Source organism: Sprattus sprattus (genome assembly GCF_963457725.1).
Source record: "Sprattus sprattus genome assembly, chromosome: 12".
NCBI lineage: Eukaryota > Metazoa > Chordata > Actinopteri > Clupeiformes > Clupeidae > Sprattus > Sprattus sprattus.
This window is the reverse complement of record NC_137910.1, coordinates 4419868-4441413: the sequence shown is the minus strand read 5'-3', so window position 1 is coordinate 4441413 and position 21546 is coordinate 4419868. Positions and strand designations below refer to the sequence as shown.

Below are 21546 nucleotides of genomic sequence, written 5' to 3'. Positions count from 1 at the left end.
GGTGAGGCAGTATCTCATGAGGTCTGTTTTATTGTTGAGTAGTAATCACACACACACACCTCACACAGACGACCGGATGACTGCGGTACCGTCTGCGTGCTGAGGTACCGGTGCCCGGCTGTGTCGGTTCTCAAGCCTGCCTTCTCCTGCTGGAGTTTCCAGGCAAGGCTATCATTATGACACACCCGGGGGGAGGCCCCAACAGCACGCAGACGCAGCGCAGACATCCGGGAGCACAGGTCGATGGAGGAAGCAGCGGAGGGGCTGGGATTGGCTCATTAAGTGCAGTCAAGTCAGAGAGTAAAGTGAAGGAACTCAGCCAGTTCTGTCACCAACTGCCATTTTATCCCAGAGGGAAATAGCAGTGGGTGACAAATTGCCTGACTGGATTCCTTCACCCAACGATACCTCAGTACCATGCCAGGGCAGTTGTAGGAGCTGCAGTGGTCCCTTTTTACTCCACAGATAAAGACATTTTATCCGTGTAAACAGTGTTGACGGGTGAGATATGAGCATAGAGGTAATTAATAAATACATGCTTTGTTTACTGAGTGCACTTGTTTCCCCCAAGATGGACTTTCCTTCATCGCCCAGGTCTACCTAACTAACTTTGTTTATACAAGCGGTGGTTTTTGTTCATAAATACTACTCGCTCCACACCTTCTTCTATTTCTCAACCGCGATTTTCTTAGCTGCCTCTAGCACCGAAGCGATGTCAACCTTATTCCCAAACTCCTTCTCCTGGTGTTCCAGAAGTATGCCCTGGAAGAGGGGAAACAAAATAAAACAAAAAACCTCAAATCAGTGCGCACACACACACACATCTCGCAATCATTCCAAAAACAACCCTACGGGACAATCTAAAGCAAATATTTCTGTAATTTGACTTCGCCTCCCAGGGTAAACAAAATGAATATGTGGTAACTGAAGAACCACAAGGGAGGGTGGCGTGACTCATAGATAGGCTGCTAAGCTAATCACAGATCGTCACAGATCATGCTCTGATTGTTTTTGTCCACAGATAATGGTATGGAACTCAATTTCAAGTGGAGCCTCATTTGATAAATAACCAAAATGACAAACGGAAATGCCATCTAAGCATCACTGAATAAGGCCCCTCAGGGGATGGCATATTCAGTTCAATTCAATTTCATTTGTATAGCTCCATAACAATACAATTTCCTCTAGGCGCTTAACAGAGCCCAGAGCCTAAACCCCCTTAGTGCATGCACAATGGCAACAGGGGCAAGGAAAAACTCCCTGTTAGGCAGGAAGAAACCTTAGACAGAACCACGGCACATAAGGGGCATATAGGCTAGAGTACTGAGACAGTGGTTTCAGGCTGGGCTCTAATTACCTGGTTGCCTGATCCAATGACGAACACCCCACCCAGGATGAAGCCCTCTCCTTTCATGTTGCCCTGGTAACCGGCTTTCCAGGCTCGCCCAAAGTTCTGCCACACCCCCACACGGAAGAAGCCCAGCCCACCCATCCTCCTCGGCTCCTGACCATAGAAGGATTTCTGGGGGGAAAGGAGGAGATGAGTAGGTTAGCTGACAACAACAAACAAACAAACAAACAAACAAACAAGCGAGCCAACAACAAAAACAAACAAAAAAAACAACAATGTGCTGCTGTGCTCTCCTGTAAACATATCTTACACCCTATGTAAGATAACTTAGAAAAAGATGAATGAACTGAAATAATAAAAGTAAAGAAAAAACTTCTCCAAAAATGAGAAGGTGTGTCCAAACTTTTGACTGGTACTGTATATTATTCCCTCTGTAAGATAATTAAGATAAAGATGAATGAACTACTCCTTGACATTGCTCCTTCAAATACAACTTTAAAGACTCGAGATACAACTTTAAGGATTTCATTTCAGTTCAGATGTTAAACAGTAGGGCTCTGCGCCAGTCACAGACTTGGGTACCTTCTCATCCAGAAAGATGTCCCCAGCGAAGTGCGGTCTGAAGTCCTGGATCTCTGTGTCGATGTTCTCCTTCACAACAGCATAGAGAGGGACCCCAAGCTCCTCAAGCTGGGGCTTCAGAGAGGACAGCTCTTCAGCCTCCTAACACACACACACACACACACACACACACGCACGCACGCACGCACGCACGCACACACGCGCACACGCACACACACACGCACGCACGCACGCACGCACGCACGCACACACGCACGCACACGCACACGCACACACACACACGCGCACACGCACACACACACGCACACACACACACACGCACGCACACACACACATGCACACACCAAAGTCAACAAACAAAAGAGATCAGCTTAAACATATGACAATTACACACACAACCATTTAAAAGAAATCCACACTAGTGAGATATTAATGCAGAGATTAGATAAAAACAGTAAACGTGATCACTCTACCTCTCTGCACAAAAATCATCCAGGCCGTCGGACGGCCATGATCACCGCACCAGACTTCTTCCACAGCGTTTTAGCCTTGAAGCTCTGGGAGTCTGAGAAAGGCAAAGCTTCAATTTAGACAAGCGCAAGTCAGTTTTGAGAGAGAATGACGGTAGTATTTTCTAGGAGTCAGTCCCTCAATAGCATGCCATGCCATTCAATCGTATTAGGCCTATATGTACTGCACAAAAAAGGCTGTTTTGATGGGAGAGATTTAATAAAATGGAAAGTTTCTACAACAGAGTAGACCTGACCAAACAGCCCTTCTAAATCCTCCACACTGTGAAGTTGGAACAAATGGAGAAATGTCACGTATCTTAGCAGTATTTTAATTTTTTTGTTTTGTTTCCCCTACCCCCCTTCTCTCCCCTCCTACTGGCCTGAGCTACCTATGACAAAGAATACCACCAACATTGTTGTGTGGCAATAAAGTTTAATCTTATCTTATCACCGTTGTGTGTTTCTTAACAAGCAGAGTGGGTTTACATGACATCCCTACAGCAACTGTGTAGTGCAGGCCATTTGAGTGATTGAGTCCCAGGCGCTTTCATTACCATCCGTGGTGCTCTTCAGGTCGGCGTCCTCCAGGAACTCCAGATTGGCCATTTCTGGATTGGATAGCAGGAGGTCAGTGTTAGCAAGGATGATTCCGACGATGGCTGCCCCTACTGCTCCAAGGCCCACTGACCACATGCCCATAGCAAGCTGAGCCCCTTCCAGGCCAGCTGGTAAAGCTGTAGCACAGGTAAGAGCAGGGAGGAGAGGGTCAAGAAAAAAAAAAAAATCAAGAAAAACAAATTCCACGGTACATCCACCCTCATGATGCTCTGATAAAAGGCATTTCAAATAGGCACACACAGTGCAGCATCTACCTCTTCGGGGGTACTCTGGGTGTAAGCAGGGTTTAAGTGTGCCGTTTTCAAGACAAGGTTTTTAGAAACAGGCTTTGTGTACCTTTTCATGCTGGTCAATGGAGAGAGACACACCCTGAGGCAACCACCCCTGATTACTACCACACACACATGCAGCAGAAGCAACACCACACACAATACTGGTCTCCTACATGCCCTACAACAACGCTGACGGTGCTTAATCTACACCCGACGTGCATTTGAGTCACTACCAAGCCCAGACCATAAAACGTAAACAAACACGATCCCACTGCGGGCTCCAGTACCTCTTCCTGAGTCATGGACTGGGCATTTAGTGCTTTGGCTGCCTGGGGTTACATTCTGTTCACCACAGGTGCACCCTGGAGGAGTGGCACCCAGCCTGGCAGAGGAGGAGAAGGCCCGCAGCCCTCCTGCGCTGACCCCACCACACCCATACGCCCATGGCCCGAGGTGGAGACAGTGTCCTGGGATCTCCACTGACAAGCCAACTGGCCGGAGCCTTTTTCCTGGCACCTGGAGAATCACCTGATCTGGTCTTTGAGTAACACTGAGGAGCTTGGTGGTGAGGCTTTGGAGTGCGGGAGCAGTACGCATTAGCGGAGAGGACTGTGGCAACCCTGATGATGACTTGGTGGTCCTCTTGGAGGTGCCCCCCATTGCCACAGTGCCCCTATGGAGGGTACGGATTTGTCTAGTCCACCAGGGGTTTGAGGGCTTGGCCAATGCTGTTATGAGGGACATAGTGAGAGATGTCGGGGATAAGGGCCGTTACCCCACCTCTTTGAAAACTCAAAGATGTTCCCCTTTAGCCCTGTAAAGAAGAGCAGAGAAAAACTACTCTGAGACAAAATCTGGCTTTGCTGCATCTGCTACATGTGTTATCTGGCACGGACATGGCAATGGCCTTGTCCTGTCATAAAGATTTCACAACTTCATTAGCAGAAGCGAAGGTAACACACACAACATGGCGGAGACAAAGTTGTCCTCTACAACATTAAGAAGGTAAGGTTATCTGTGGCTCTCAGGGGTCACAGAAGTGATCGCCCTGTGCTATACTTAAGCACCCACACTTGCATAGTTTAACACTTTCGGTTCCTTTTTGGTTTCCTCTGCTTGGGATCACACCAACTACACTCTGGAAGTACACATGTTAGTGTACACATGTTCAACCTCCGGTCATGCTCAAAGATTAGTGTAAGCTTAACCAAGTGGTTCAAACAGTGCATACTGTGTGTAGAATAAGGTACAGTTTAGAGGCTAGAGTGTGTTGAGTACATGTGAAGGATGTAGAAGTCTTGTGGAAACGAGATTTAAAACGGTCATGAATTGCACCTCATGACGCATAAGATATCGACTCCATAAATCTCCACAATCTTCCATCTCAACATCAAGTTTTAAAAGGCCTACCTGATACTTCTAGCCTACAGTGTTGTGCTAAATAACCTTTCAGAAATGAAGCACCACCATTTAAGATCAAAGCAGAATTGATTAGTCACACAATACATTCCCCTTTGTCCACTTGACAGTTTACACAAATGCTGGATAATCCCTTTGAGTCCATTTCAAGACAAGCAAAGCATGCAACAGGGACTATGCGTCACAAAAAGCACAGCGCTGTTGACTTTGAAACATCCGTCTCATTTGATATAGAATCTAAAAGACTGCAATATGTTGGATAAAATGAACATTAAAAAAACCTGAAGCTATCTGTTGTCGCGGTTGTTTACTCTCACTGGTCTCGTTGTGTGAGCAAACTGCCCTCCAAAGAAACACCAAAAGAAGTCTGAGCTATAGTTTATATAGCTACAACCTGTGAGACCAGTTGTCATAATTTGCTGATCTTTCTCAACCATGACCGTCATCCTAAAACGTGGATAGTCAATTCTTACTATTAGCATCTGTTTAAGTCAGCCCTCACTGGCTGCAAAGCAAAGGTAAAACACCACTGGCATAAATCATCCTAGTGAAGGATACGACCTATATATTAGCCTAGAAGTCGCTAGTTTGCTCTAAACTCAGAGCATAACGTCAACTGCACACTTGTGACTCAACAACTGGCCACTGAGAAAATCGCACTAAACAGAAACGTGAGATTCATAAAATTCCAAGTTTGTTTAAATGCCACCTAGTTATGTACACAGACAAAAAGAAACGATGATGTTGTAGAACCCGCAATGCTTTGCGCGTGTTATTTCATCGCTAATGTATCGCAGCTAGCCAGGGATAGCTGTTTACCAATATCACACAAATAAATACCGTGCTACGACAGAATCTCGCGTGCAGTGATATCGTCAAGAAATATAACCAACATTTTTATATTAAATTATAAAAAGCTGAACATTCTCACTTACCGTTTGTTTTTGGAGACTGACTGCGTCAAGATCGAAACGTCTTTCCAGTTACCTAAGTAACTAATTCCATAGGGGAGAGGTGGAGCCCTGAGCAATCGAGTCCTTCCACAAGGCAAAATAATCGATATAGAGTACGCATTTGCATTTGCACTAATTTGATTTTTCTAAACCACATTTTTGTAAATGGTTCCAAACAATTAATTATCAGTCTTAATTGATTTTGTATTATTATTCAGTTAAAATGTAGTGTCATGAGCTTTGTTACATTCATTTCTTATGACCAAATGGCAGTATTGCATGTTGGCCCTAAATTCAAGCAAGATGTTGAATTCAACCGCATGGAGACACAATTCAGCGTACCATTTATTGAGTATGGTCATCAGATTACACACTTGGATATGGATCTTTGACAAAACTCATATTACCTTGTCTGCAAAACAGAATCTTTAAGTGACCTGTAGCTGCTAATGAAAGACTGGTTGTATGAGCATCAAACCTGGTCGCTCAAAAGAGTTTAAACACAGACTTTCATATTTACATTCAGTCTCTCCATAGCAACATTGGGGCACTTAAAATAGACCTCAAACTTTAAATGTTTCACTTGAATGTGATACAAATATCATGTTTATTTATGTGTAGCACCCACAGTACTAAAATTAATACATTTTGAAGTTATAAACTTTATAACATAACATTTTTATGTTAGTAGCTGACACATAAGAAAAGCAGAGGATCTATTTCTCTGTCTCTTTCATCTTGCGTGCTGTTTTGAGGACAGCCAGCAGGTTGACTTTGTCTCCAAACTCCTTCTCACGATGTTCCAACAGAATACCCTGCATAGAAAAACAAATTGTAGCTCAGGAACCTTGTGCAGACACCTTTATCCATCTCTACTCACACACACTGACATTCCTTAGTTGTCTGTCCACATTCATTTGTGTATAGCGATATGTCCTGTATTTCCTGTTTACCTGTTTTTCTGGTCCAATTACAAAGACCCCTCCCAGGATAAGGCCCTCCCCCTTGAAGTTTCCAGTGAAGCATTTCCTGTAGGCCCGATGACAATTCCTCCACACCCCAATACGAAGAAGACCCCAAAACCCCATGTGACGCAGAACAGGACCATAGAAGGTTTTCTGTTCAAAGGAAGAAAGCTTAATTAGGTCAATTTGCATATGGAACGTTCCATTCACTTCCGCAAAACCGTGACATGGGATTAACAAGGGCTGGAATGTCTCTGTGTGTGTGTGTACTCGTGTGTGTATGCACATGTGACATGTAACAGACACAGAGTGGAGAGCTTGAGCAAATAGAAGCCAGGGTTAGAAGCTAGCAAGGCTATTAAGCTAGTATGGTAACAACAATGTGAACAGTTCTACAGAGCTATTTACATTTAGTATGCTAGATTGATTTACCAAGAGGTCCATGCAGTGCAATACAATGAAACAATACATGCACCTAAGAGGAAGGTCAACATTTGCCTATATGGACACACACACATGTATGTGTTTGAGTGTTTTTGCGTGTATTATGGTGGTGATACTAGTGTGAATGTGATTTGTACTGTTGTGTGTGCGTGTGTGTTTGTGTGTGTGTGTGTGTGTGTGTGTGTGCACCTGTGTGTATGCATGTGTGTGTGTGTGTGTGCACCTTGACCATTTGAAAGCACAAGCAGTTTGTGTTGTAACTCTAAAGCTTCTATGTATGCAGTGGAGAAATCACCGTTGTGTCCACAAACACGTCGCCAGCAAAAGAGACTTTGAAATCCTGTATCTCAGTTTTGACGTTCTCTTTCACCACCGCATACAGGGGGACGCCCAGCTTGTCCAGCTCGACCTGCAGAGAGGACAGCTCAGAGGCCTCCTACAGGATGACGAACAAGCCACAAGGTCATCTCCAGGACAAAGGTCACCACCTTCTTAAAACTTCTTCAAGAAGGCACATAGTCCTAAGTGCTAAAAATATTCTTATCTGTGTCAAAAAGACGTTTTTCTATGTGACTAAGTGCTTTTAAGTCTTTATCCCACTGGGTGAAAATGGGTTCTATTGTAAATGCACCCAATTATAGCCATTATGGGTTCTATTGAATACTACTTAAAAAAGAAAAACGTAATGAATCACTGCACCTCTCTGCACAGAAATCATCCTGGTCGCCGGACCGCCATGATCACAGCCCCAGACTTCTCCCACAGACTCTTTCCTTTCACAATCTTTTCATCTGATATTGAGACTGAACGAACAGTTAACAGTAAATCACTCAATTAACAGAACTATAACATATAGGGTAAATTAGATTTAGATTTCTTTTACTTCAGTTGTAACCTGCAAGGGTGTACATTCTTTTTTAGATTAGAACATGAGTACCTGTGAGAAACAGAAAGAGAGAGTGGAAGCATACTGTACCTCCTGTTGTTCTGAGGTCTGTATCTTCCAGAACCTCTAAGTTGGCCCACACAGGCTTTTTGAGAAGCAGGTCTGTGAGGGCTCGCACAATCCCAGCCAAGAAGAGGCCGATCGCTAGCAATCCTTGGGTGAGTAACCCCATGGTTGAAACCTCCTCTGTGATCACACACTCTGCTAAAACAATAGGAGGCCTTATTCAGATATTCACATCTTTGCGCTTCAGATCACAAAACAGAACAGAGCATACAGAAAAGTGGAAAAAAAAATCCAAGGCTTGCAGATTAAGGCAGTGACGTAACCTCTTGCTGTCATTCTTTTACTTTTCTTGAAGAACGTTCAAAGGCCACCAGAGCAATTATGGATAAATTAAATGCATTTAATTGCTCCCCACTATCTAAATATTGGATGAGAAACCTTATTTGGTTTCCTGACGGCAATAATAGCATAAAATTCAAAGCAATGCTGGAATTATGTGCTTAGATTTTAATTATTAGTGAATGCCTATACATACATGTACAGTATATAATATCGTATTAATTGCATAGTATTTCTGGTGTGGTAATATCACAGTCCAGATAGTGTAGTAGTATATCTGACAAGTATTGTGTGTGAAACTAGAGTGAGTCGCCAGGGCTGACGTGAATGAGAAAACTTTGTTCAAAACAATGAGGTCAATCTGTTCCTGCACTGCCTGGTTGAACGGTTCGTTAGTCAGAATGAACTCAGGGATGGGATGACTTCTTTCTGAACAATGTTTGTATTTTTGCAAAGCAGCGGTACAGTTATGTACTCTTGTAAAATGTTTAACAAAATTAAAGAATAATATCTTACTTTCCCACTAACATTTTGGCTAGCATAACAAAACATTTGAGAGAGATTGGTACTTACCAGTGTGTGGTCCCTCAGGCACTAATAAGATGAGGAATCTCCTTTCTGTTATGATCCAAACACAAAGCTCTTTATATTTCCACCAGCCAATCATATCGCTGGCTCTGCCCCCAAGAATTCACCAGGATCACACATTCTATAGCATTACTGTTTGTTTGACCACTCATTACAGCATTATAAATCCCCTAGGCCTATAGCTACCAAAAGTAATCATGGCTGTTTTATTAGTTATGTGATAAATGTGATTGTAAGATGTTTTGCTGTAATGTCAAAGAGAGACAATACATCTGTACATTTACATTCATTACCAACATCTAGTACTAATGTTGCTAGGTTACTACATAATAGTCCCCTTACAAGTAGTATTAATATGGCAAAATTATTCCACTAAACCTCTGAACAAAATCCTCTCAAAGGACCTTTGAATTTTGATTTATAAATGTACTTTTCTGGTCTCCCTTATTTGCACAAATAAAGGCAATTTCAAGAAATTGTGTCTTCTGAAATATAGAATTTACTCTGTTGAATCTTAATATCCCTCTTAGTTTGATGCTATTTCCGGCTTGTAAGTAGGGGGCCTTGGCTGTCTTAACAGTTAGATAATACTCATAATTACTAATAGCTGTTGAGTATATTGAATGGTCATGAAGAAAAAAAACTGTTAAGTAACGTGTATCCATCCTAAAACATCCAACAAAACTTTTTTTGGGCTATTTTTATATGAATATACAGTTTCCCTTTAGATTTTTGGAGAACTACTGACTTACTATGAAAGTATGGGCCATTAATAATAGGACTGGTGCCTTAAGAGCCGGTGTAACAGGCCTACCTAACCCCTGCCCAGATTAAACCTGGGTATTCTTTGGCCCAGGCCAGAGTTACTTGACGATTTTGACGAAGAACAGCAGATTCTTTTAGGTTGAAGTAATAAAAGTCTATGTTTTAGAGTTTTAAAATTTAAGTCAGTAAGCTTTCTCACTCAACTCACTTGACAAAGCTGAACCCTCCAATTTTTTTTGAAAAATTAAGTTAATCTTCATTCTGATTCTGTATATCATTCAACACTTCTGATTTCATGGGGGTATAATCTGAACTGAGGGGGTATGAATTGGCCTAGGCCATAATGTACCTAGGGTATAATCTAGCCTAGGCCCCTTTAACCCCAGATATAGTCCTGACTGGGGGTATACTATGGCCTATTACACTGGGTTGCATCATGCTCTGGGTCTGAGCACTAAAGCAATGCACTGTGCACTGAGGCAATGAGCTGTAAGGAATAATGTTTCCTGAATGAATTTCCAGTGACAAATGTAGCAGATGAATATTTTTACATGAATGGCCAAAAACAATACCAACCCTCCAACCTTTTGCAACTTGTTTAGGGCACACACACACACACACACAGACACACACACACACACACACACACACACACACACACACACAGACACACACACACACACACACACACACACACAGACACACACAGACAGCGGACAGACAGACAGACAGACAGACAGACAGACAGACAGACAGACAGACAGACAGACAGACAGACAGACAGACAGACAGACAGACAGACAGACAGACAGACAGACACTTGTTTAGGGCACAGTGTTGTGTTTGGGTGAGTGCCGTTTAGGCTCACATGAGCACACACACTTCAATTTACCTACATTGATATTTCAATTGGATTTATAATGCACAGATTCAAAGGTAGATTATTATATGTAATTTGTTCCTTTTAATTCCATTTAATGATTTTGAGATAGTTGTGTTTTCTGTATCATTAAGAAATGTACAAAATTACAATCATGAAAGTGGAAGATAAACTAAAATAAATTAATCGGTATACTATAAGCTACAGAATTGTGAAGTGACATATATACTGTATATTACCGTCATTTCTCGACTATTAATCACACCGTATATAAACCGCATTACAATATTTTATGTAATTTTATGTAACAAATACGTTTATTGATCACAGTTTATTGAACATTACGTCATGCAAGTGTAACTAGCCATTTATCAGTTATATGAAGTATGAATGGGCATTTTAAGCAAAAATACTACACCTACAGCCCTACACCTACACACACACTATGTTATTTACAGTTGTGGTGTGGCGTGGGAATGATGCTAAAAGTTTTTCGTATGTGAAAGAGAGAGAGAAAGAGGGACAGAGAGAGAGAGAGAGAGAGAGAGAGAGAGAGAGAGAGAGAGAGAGAGAGAGAGAGAGAGAGAGAGAGAGAGTCTCTTCCACGCTGTATCTGGCTTACTGAGTTACTGTCCGCGTTACTTACTACCAGGCAGAATAAAATGCATTCCTGTTTATAGGACGCACCGAGTAGTATCTGCAGGGCTGAAGACATTTAGCAAAATCAATGAATGAATCAACATTAATAGTCTGCAAATTACGGTACCTTTTAATCATAAACAGTGTGTCATTTTCATATGTAGGTGATCAACAAAAAATGGTTATAAATATGATTATTATTCATCAACATGGCAATGATATGAGTGTTAAGACATGAGGCAATTCCATCTTGCATATTGATCCTGAGTGTAATGACAGGTAGTGACCTGAAGAGGTCAGGGTCATAAACCAAGGGCATTGTTCTATGCCAAGAGTGGAAGAAGCGTTACACATGAGTATGGATTACGTTGTGTTGTAGTGAAGACTGTTCTGGAATAAACCAAACACTGAGAACTCACGCGTGGTCTTATGCCTGTAAGTTACTTAGCTACAGACATTACACTGAGGACTTGGAAGCTAGTCAATTAGGCATAGAGACACAGAGGAGTCATGGTCAACCCAGAACCCTGGATAGAGAGGCTCAGTGAATTTGGCAGAAAACGTGTGTTGATGGATTTTGGAGTCCTGCGAGCACACTTGGTAGAATGAAAGAGTTCCAGATGGCCAGTCCAGATACACCCCAACTCTGTGCTGTCTTGCATTGGGCTTGGGGACTGGCACTTGTGTGGTCTTATTATTGTGCCTGGCATAGCAGTCCCCCCAAAACTGACTGCCGAGACTCCAGGACTTATCGTTAGATCCAAACTGGCTGTCATGCTTTCCTTGTCTGCTTATGCCTTTGTATGCCACTGCAATGGCTGCCCCTTCACGACTCCACTCCACTTCCCAGTAGCAGCGTCCCGTCAGACCCTGTCTGCACAGCACTTGCTCAAAGACCTCAAACCGCTCTGGGTGATCAGAATGTGAATTCTTTCTAACATTTGTTGCCTTAGTGTCTCCTTTGGAGAGTCCAAGCTTGTTGTGGGCCGTGTTGGGGTCCATAGTGAGTTCACAAGCATCTGTGGAGATCAGAGCAGAGATGAGAGGGACAAGGTAACTACGTCAAGCACACTGGACACAGGATTCATTTGACCTGTTTAATGTGGCATGTATACAAAAATTCACATGAAGACACATTTCAAATTATTAAGTGTTATGAAATATGAAATACTCACATTTCTCCAGGCCTGGTTTCAGGAACTTTTTTCCATCATGGTCAACACTGAGGAAAAAAAGTTTGGTATTTAGCCCACATAATGAGTCATTGAGTGAGAGGGAGATTCAATCCCCCTAAATCTGCGCCACTTACTTGAGTTTCTCCAGTTTAAAGCCCATGTCCTGTTGTCGAGATGAAATCAGCTTGATGCCAGATTTCCCAAGGTGATTGTAGCTTAGATCCAGCTCTCTCAGGTGGGAGGGGTTTGAAACTAAAGCTGCAGATAAAAATGTGCAGCCCTTCTCTGTGATGAGACAGCCAGATAGCCTAAGAGAGAGAGAGAGAGAGCACACAGAAGATGGTGGTAAGTGTTAGGTTGACTTTCATAGGTCAAAGACCATTGCATTTTTAATAAAATATAATTTTGTAAATGTTGGTACAGCTACTGTGTATGTGTCCATGTGTGCTCATGTGAACTTCATCCTGACCTTAGAATCTCAACTTTACAATTTACAGAGCTCAACCCATTTGAGAGCAATTCTACGCCTGCGTCATGAAGATCATTATTTGTCAGGTCCAGCTCTTTTAAGTGTGGCCACTGGATAACAGAGCTTTCAGATCCACAGAAGTCCTCTTGCAGTCCACAGCAAACAAGCCTGCAAAAATAAATTAATACTAAATATAAATTCTGTGTAAAAAAACTAAAACACTATAAATATTGCAAATATACAGTGCATTCGGAAAGTATTCAGACCTCTTAACTTTTTCACATTTAGTTATGTTGCCGCCTCATGCTAAAATTGTGTGAGGGTCTGAATTAGTTCTGAATGAATATTGACCAAATCTATAGCATTTTGCAAACATGATGATGTGAGAAATTACTTATGTTATGCAAACCTCAGGGATTCCACTTTGCATTGAGAATTCATATGTAGAAGGTAGAGTGCTTGGGTGGATAAACTCTGCAGGTTGTTGTAACTGAGATCCAGCTCTCTCAATTGAGAGATTTCGGACACAAGTGCTCGTGTTACGATCTCCAGGCATTCCACAGTGAGTTGACACCCGGCCAGTCTAGAGAGGATTAAAAAATGGGGTGGTTTAATAATTCAATTCAATTCAATTTTATTTGTATAGCGCCATAACAATACAATTGCCTCTAGGCGCTTAACAGAGCCCAGAGCCTAAACCCCCTTAGTGCATGCATAACGGCAACAGGGGCAAGGAAAAACTCCCTGTTGGGCAGGAACAAACCTTAAGCAGAACTACGGCACATAAGGGGGGACCCATCTGCTTGAGGCTTAATACACAAGACATCTGATTTAGACTTCACTTGACTGAAATGATTGATGTCAATAGTGGATTGTGATTTTACTCTACTTTTGGCTCCTCCTAATGAACTTGAGTGCGGTAGTCATTAGAAGTGGTGTTACCAATTCCTTTGGGAAAACATGGTTTGAGTCATGTTAAAGAAAATACTCACCGAGCCTTTCTGCAGCCTCCCACAGCTTCCAGAAGCCTTCTTCGCCCCTCGTTAGTAGTATTGTACTTCTGAAGGTCAAGTTCATCGAGTACATCGTCTGCGACTAAGATCATATAGGCCAGTACGGAGCAGTGAGATGGTGAGAGATCTTTTCCTGACTCCAGGTACTCTTGAATCTCCTTGTGCAGCGAGTGGTCTTTCATTTCAAGCACACAGAGTAAGAGATTCATGCATCGTTCCTTAATGTCTTTATATCGTATTATCTCTTTGGTGTATTTGATGGTTTGCTCTATGCTCTCTGTGCTGCTCACCGTATGTGTAAGAAGGCCTTGTAGGAGCCTCTGGTTTGGTTCAAGTGAGATCCCCAAAAGAAACCGCACAAACAGATCCCAGTGTCCATTTTCACTCTCCAAGGACTTGTCCACAGCATCCTTCAGCAGAGTTTCCAGGAAGTGAAATCTCTCCCAACCAGTGAGGAGAGACTTCAGAGCTTTGAAGTTCCTGTTCACATAGGAGTGAAATGCATAGAGAGCAGCAAGAAACTCCTGTATGGAGAGGTGAACAAAACAGAAGACCTTTTTTTGCCTGAACACAAATTCTTCCCTGAAGAGCTCTGTACACAAACCACTGTACACTGAGGCCTCGATAACATCGATACCACATTCTTCAAGGTCCACTTCATAGAACAGGAGATTTCCTTTCTCCAGTTGTTTGAATGCTAGCTCTGCTAACTTCAAAATAGTATCTTTGTTTGCCTCAAGAACCTTGTTGCTAGGAGCACCTTCCATCTTCCCAAATTTCTGGCTCTTCGTGTTCATCTGAATGATCAAGAAATGGGCGAATATTTCAGTGAGAGTTTGGGGTATTTCTTCTCTGTTGTTGTGGAAGAATACTTGAAGCACAATTGACGAGATCCAACATACAACTGGTACGTGGCACATGACATGAAGGCTTCGCGATGCCTTAATGTGGGAGATGATTTGTTCAGCTTGAGCCTGATCACTGATTTTCTTCCGGAAGTACTCGTCCTTCTGTGGGTCAGTAAACCCGCGTACTTCTGTTACACGACTGATGTACTGACCAGGGATCAGATTGGCTGCTGCTGGTCGTGATGTGATCCAAATGTGGGCACGCGGCAGAAGGCTTCCCTGGATAAGGTTTCTTATAAGAGTGCCAACTGCTGATATCTGTGTAACATCACAAAGTGGATGGTCTTGTTGACTGCCAAAGTTCAGTGGAATTCTGCTTTCGTCCAGCCCATCAAAGATTATCACCATATTGCTGTCTTCATAGACCCGCTTATCAGTTAGCTGTTTCAAGGCAGGGTGGAAGTCAACCAGAAGTTGGTGAAAAGAATACTGACCTTCTGTGATCAAGTTCATTTCCCGGAAAGGGAAGACAAATATGAAATCAATGTCATGATTTGCCTTGTTCTCAGCCCAATCAAGAATGAACTTCTGCACCGACACTGTTTTTCCAATGCCAGCAACCCCTTTGGATAGAACTGCTCTGATAGAAATTTCCTCTTCGCCTAATGATTTAAAGATATCATTGCAGTTGATTGCAGTGCCTTGTGTTTGTTTTCTCGATGTTTCAATTTGTTGAATCTCATGTGCATGCATGCTTTCACTCCATCCCTCAGTGATGTAAAGCGGCGTGTATATCCTGTTCAGAGGAGTTTCCCCTCCTAGCTTAATGTTTCCCTCATATATCTGGCCAAACCTCTTTTTCATGGTGCCTTTATGGTTCATCTTGACTCTTTCCAGGATATCGTCCTCTGCTGATCAAAGGAAACACTGTAATTAGTTAGTAATTTACTGAGAAAAAGGTTGCAGGTTGTTGTCAAAGAAGTAATTATCTTATCTAATTCAAAATACTCTGGCACTGTTCTGAGGAGACTTCATCTGCCAACCGCTGGCTTCACAACACTAATAAAATTGTGTAATCTGCACTACAAAGTACAGAACACTAAAATAAGCACGATATGAAAACATCTGAGATAAAGATTAAAGTCTCACCTTTGATGGCACTAGAACGCAATGAGTCGTTGTCTGGCTGAACTGTGTGTGAGGGGGAAGTTGAGGGCAATCTGGAACTGTTGGTACACAGAGCACAGGTGTTGCTTTCTGATGCTTCAGTCACAGCTCCATAGGAGCTAACACACACCATGCAGAAGGTGTGTCCACAGGATGCTGTAACTGGGTCCCTCAGTTCTTGCTCACACACTCGACAACTGGACCTCTCTAAAGGCCTGAAGTCATAACAGAAACAAGGCATGGACAGAGACTTATACAAGTTGCTGATTATTTATCAGCTGGGTTTGGAAATGCAGGTATGTTAGAATATTTCAAAGCATCAATTCAAATTTGATGGTGATACATTGAGATTCATTTCTTGGATCAAATGTAGAGCTTCCGTCTTCTTAAATTAAGATATTATTACTATCATCACTTTTTTCTCACTTTTGATCAAGTGGCCTGCTCACTCCACTTACATTTAGAGGCTACTTCATTAGTTCATTACTTAAACTAGTCTTTATGGAAACAAAACTCAAAACGACGAGATGCGGGTCTATCTTATTTTAAATTTCCATTCATTTTAATTGTATTGGCCACTGTAGGAAAATCCCTCAGCAACAGCACAAGAAATGCAACACATTTTCCTTTGTATAAGTTAAAATAAAATAAAAATGAGTGTGACACATTACCAATGAATCCTATCCTTACCTCTGATCAGAAGGTTCAGTCCCTCCGTCCATATTGATAGGCTGCATCATGGAGTCACTGCTTTTCATTGACACACAGCTAGGCGTTGGGGACACTGATCTACATGTGAATAATGTGGAACACTGAGGTATCTATCAAAATCAGAGTAACTAGAAAGAACTGGGCACCATTGTCTTCCACAGTGTAGAAAGGCAGATATGTCCTGGAGTTAAAGACACAGTCCCATTATTTCACATTCTAGCGGCTTTGGTTGAATTAAGTTGACTAAATGAGCATTGTCTAGTCATTTAGCTGATGTTTTTACCCAAAGTGACTTGCAGTACAAGTAAGGTAGTCACAAATCTACAAAATATTCTCAGGTCTTGTTGTCAATAAATCTTTCCTCACCTTTGCTCAAAATGGTCAATACATCCATCTAAATTGATAGTGTAAGCTAAATGACTAGTTATTATTTGGAAATGGACAGTACTTTGCATAATGACATACAGTAGTCAGTCTATTTTTAAAGTTGAAAATGTAATCGGCCACTGTAGGAACCCCTCAGAAATAGCACAAGAAATGTAACATGTTTTCCTGTAAATAAGTTAAAATAAAATAAAAATGAGTGTGGCACATTACCAATGAATCCTGTCCTTACCTCTGATCAGAATGTTCAGTCCCTCCGTCCATATTGATAGGCTGCATCATGGAGTCACTGCTTTTCATTGACAAACAGCTAAGCGTTGGGGAAACTGATCTACACGTGAATAATGTCGAACACAAGTTATCTATCAAAATCAGAGTAAATAGAAAGTAGCGGCTCTGATAGAATAAAGTTGACTAAATATCCATTTAGCAGATGTTTTTGTACCCAAAGTGACTCATAGTACAAGTAAGGTACATACTTGTATTGCTGTGTGTACTCTGTAAGTCTAAATGAAATGCTTGAAGACAGTACTCTTAAATAGGCATTGTACATTGTCATCAATATTTACATTTAGTCATTTAGCAGATGCTTTTATCCAAAGCGCCTTGTATGTATGTTGAATGCATACACATTTTACACTGATGGCACGCTGCACATTGAGCAATTAGAGGTTCAGTGTCTTGCTCAATGCCGATTCGACAGGGAATCTAACTAGCAACCTTATGATTGCTAAACGACTTCTCTACCTCCTGTACCACTGTCGCACCAATATGCCATGAGCTTGTGTTTTACGCATTTGTGAATGAATTACACATAATGGCAAAATGCAATCATACAACTGAATGAAAATGGTGTAAAAAGTGTTGTCAATAGAACAGTGGAATCCACATCCAACATACTCAAGCTGCATTACAGCATAGGGATATCATTGGGCAGGTACAGAGTGGAAGAGCAGGGTTTGGGTTTGGAGACAGTGTGATATAGATGAGCAGCACGGCTTCTTAAGCAATGGATGGACTGGGGCATGGTGTTGAGACGAGGAAGATTAGCTGGAGAGACCTTTGGGCTGTGGACACTAAGGTAGGTTTGTTGATGTTGTTCTATCCTGCTGCTCAGGTTTTATGGTTGGGCAGTCATGCTGTTGTGTTAACTTGTGTGCACTTGTGGGCTATAGACAGTGCATATTGTGCTGTGAAGGAGGGTCTTTATGGATCCTGGGTACAAAATGTGGTGTGTGTTGTGGTTGTTGCGGTGTGGTACATGATTGTTGTTTCTTGACAATAAAATCCTGTCCTCACCTCTGATCAGAAGGGCCAGTCCCTCCGTCCATATTGATAGGCTGCATCATGGAGTCACTGCTTTTCATTGACACACAGCTAGGCGTTGGGGACACTGATCTACATGTGAATAATGTCAAACACAAGTTATCTATAAAAATCAGAGTAACTAGAAAGAACTGGGCACCATTGTCTTCCACAGTGTAGAAAGGCAGATATGGCCTGGAGTAAAAGACACAGTGTTGTCTAACTCCCATTATTTCACATTCTAGCAGCTTTGATCGAATAAAGTTTACTTAATAGCCATTTAGCAGATGTTTTTTACCCAAAGTGACTCATAGTACAAGTAAGGTACATACTTGTATTGCTGTGTGTACTCTGTAAGTCTTAATTAAATGCTTGAGATAGTACATTGACATCAATATTTACATTTCGTCATTTGACAGACGCTTTTATCCAAAGCGCCTTACAAGGATGTATACACATTTTACATTTTACACTGATGGCACACTGCACATCAGGAGCAATTAGGGGTTCAATCCTATCCTTACCTCTGATCAGAATGTCCAGTCCCTCCGTCCATATTGATCGGCTGCATCATGGAGTCACTGCTTTTCATTGACAAACAGCTAGGCGTTGGGGACACTGATCTACACGTGAATAATGTGGAACACTGAGTTATCTATCAGAGTAACTATAAAGAACTCAGAGTAACTAGAAAGAACTGGGCACCATTGTCTTCCACAGTGTAAAAAGGCAGATATGCCCTTGAGTAAAAGACACAGTGTTGTCTTACTCCCATTATTTCACCAGGAGCAATGGACGCTAAGGTAGGTTTGTTGAAGTTGTTGTATCCTGCTGCTAAAGTTTTATGGTTGGCCAGTCATGTTGTTCTGTTTAGCACTTGTGGGTCTATGGTTGGGCCGTGGTTATATTGGTTAGGTTGCTGGCTATGAGTACTTGCATGTGACAGTGAGAGGATTGGCCACTGTAGGAAGTCTCTAAGCAATAGTACAAGAAATGTAACATGTTTTCCTGTTTATAAGCTGAAAGAAAAGAAAAATTAGTGTGGTACATGATGGTTGATTCTTACCAATGAATCCTGTCCTTACCTCTGATCAGAAGGTTCAGTCCCTCCGTCCATATTGATAGGCTGCATCATGGAGTCACTGCTTTTCATTGACAAACAGCTAGGCGTTGGGGACACTGATCTACATGTGAATAATATGGAACACTGAGTTATCTATCAAAATCAGAGTAAATAGAAAGAACTGGGCACCATTGTCTTCCACAGTGTAGAAAGGCAGATATGGCCTGGAGTAACAGACACAGTCCCATTATTTCACATTCTAGCGGTTGAATTAAGTTGACTAAATGAGCATTGTCTAGTCATTTAGCTGATGTTTTTACCCAAAGTGACTTGCAGTACAAGTAAGGTAGTCATAAAACTACAAAATATTCTCAGGTCTTGTTGTCAATAAATCTTTCCTCACCTTTGCTCAAAATGGTCAATACATCCATCTAAATTGATAGTGTATGCTAAATGACTAGTTATTATTTGGAAATGGACAGTACAGGAAGTGTCCTCCCTTTGCATAATGACATACAGTAGTCAGTCTATTTATAAAGTTGAAATACCAGTTCCATGCAGCCATTTCCAGTTAAGACATCTTATCTGATCTTATTTTACCTGTGTGGGGATTCTTTCATTATTATACAATAACATGGAATGTGATGAATTTGATTCACCAGTTTGAAATAGTGTTCTGATCTGTACCTTTTAATGTGATATTTTCTTGGTAAACAAATATAAAACAGATTAATTATATCTAACTTAAAGGCAAAGTCCTTTATAATTAAATCTTTTCATCAGATTCAGCTTGGCTTTGACCAAGCCATACACAGCACCTGCCAATCAACAATCAATGTTCCTTTAGGAGCTCAGAAGAGAGAGGTATATTTGATTTAAATATTTTTTCTTTTCAACGCTCTATAGTTAAGAATCTCTTGTATGCACTAACAATGTTTACCTCTCCATTCCCTCTTTGTGTAAATAAAGCCATCATTCTGATGTTCATGAAGAAGGCAATTATTCTCACCTCTGATCAAAAGAGTGAGCTTCTCCTGTCAGTTGGACTGGCTGTGGTTTAGGCTCATTGTTCTTCATAGACAGAGGACTTGGCATGGCAGACGGCGGCATCTCGGCTGTACAGGGATCAGTGTTTCCCTCTGTTCTCTCTTCAGCAAGACTCATTCTACTGACTCATTGGTCACACATTCATCTGCGGGCACACAAGGTATAATTCAGTTTGAGGACTGGAACATGATGCAATTGCTGACTGAGATTAGAGTCGGGACTCTGTTTGACAGTCAAATGTATTATCAAAAACAGGTTGTGAAAAAACACAAGCAACCAATGCAGCCCTGAGGGCTCTGAAAAGTGAAAACAGTGGTGGCTAAACAACATCCATCGTTGGAAGTTATACTCACCTTTAAGGCTGCGTTTGTGTGTGGTATTAGAGGCTGCTGGACTGCTGTAGTTGTTGATGGTCGAATCATCTTTAAAATGTCAGGGCTCGATCGTCTTTAAGACTTTGCATGAACAAGAGTACACTCTAGCTCATGCCACCCACTTCACCACTGTTTCCTTGATCAGTATCGGACTGCAGAAATTCTGGTTGAACTGGCTCTATATGGTAATCCCTTTTACATCATTCAAGGTTTTCTCAGACATGCCTTCCACCGGCCACATAGTGCATTTGTTTCCTTTTTCATCCACCTGTTTGCTACGTTTTTATTAATTTCTTAGAGCCATTTATCAATTCATAAGGGGCTACCGTATTAGCACCTCAGCAAAAGCCTTTGTGGGAGAGTTCACTGAGTGATGAGCTCACTTTCACGAGGGGTTGAATATGGCTGAAACGACTGCAGGTGGACGTGTCTGTCTACCACTGATCATTATGACAAAGGGTTCCAGCTAACACTTCCAGAACACCTCGTTTTTGAGATTTTAAAATAAGTAGATAATTATTGCATGGGTCCTAAAAGGCTTGACTACCATGTTATGAGATATACAGGTATATACAAGTATAGACCCAGGTATATACAAGTATAGACCCAAAGGACCTCTTAACACACAACGCCGTGATGTGGTGACAAGAAAAAGTAAGATATAAGAGAAGATGTAAGATTTAAGTGTTTTAAAGGACATTTTGTAGTTGT

At 41.7% G+C, this 21546-nt stretch overlaps 2 protein-coding genes and 1 pseudogene across 5 annotated transcripts; all 3 read right to left on the bottom strand.

Annotated features, from left to right (window-relative positions):
* Positions 1–12: 12 nt before the first annotated feature.
* On the bottom strand, positions 13–5779 carry LOC308373290 (peroxiredoxin-like 2A). Of its 3 annotated transcripts, none has more exons than XM_080848730.1 (7): positions 5690–5751; positions 3623–4149; positions 3000–3179; positions 2407–2498; positions 1934–2074; positions 1358–1522; positions 13–762 (listed from the first exon to the last, which is right to left on the bottom strand). In XM_080848730.1, the coding sequence occupies exons 2-7, from the start codon at positions 4077–4079 to the stop codon at positions 667–669; spliced, it is 1131 nt and encodes a 376-aa protein (XP_080704856.1). In that variant the 5' UTR covers positions 4080–4149; positions 5690–5751; the 3' UTR covers positions 13–666. The 3 variants fall into 3 exon arrangements, with proteins under 3 accessions (XP_080704856.1, XP_080704857.1, XP_080704858.1); XM_080848731.1 differs by having other exon boundaries at positions 3000–3053; XM_080848732.1 differs by lacking the exon at positions 3623–4149 and having other exon boundaries at positions 5690–5779.
* A 644-nt stretch (positions 5780–6423) lies between these two features.
* LOC308373145 (peroxiredoxin-like 2A) lies at positions 6424–8234 on the bottom strand (annotated as a pseudogene). Its single transcript has 5 exons — positions 8093–8234; positions 7816–7919; positions 7412–7552; positions 6661–6825; positions 6424–6522 (listed from the first exon to the last, which is right to left on the bottom strand). The product of its transcript is annotated as a peroxiredoxin-like 2A (transcript).
* Positions 8235–11756: 3522 nt separating this feature from the next.
* On the bottom strand, positions 11757–15537 carry LOC308373144 (NLR family CARD domain-containing protein 3-like; the record flags this gene model as incomplete). The annotated part of the gene is made up of 4 exons (XM_080848561.1): positions 11757–12298; positions 12455–12501; positions 12589–12762; positions 13916–15537. 4 exons carry the CDS (start codon positions 15535–15537, stop codon positions 11757–11759), a joined length of 2385 nt encoding a protein of 794 aa, XP_080704687.1.
* Between the last annotated feature and the right edge of the window lie 6009 nt (positions 15538–21546).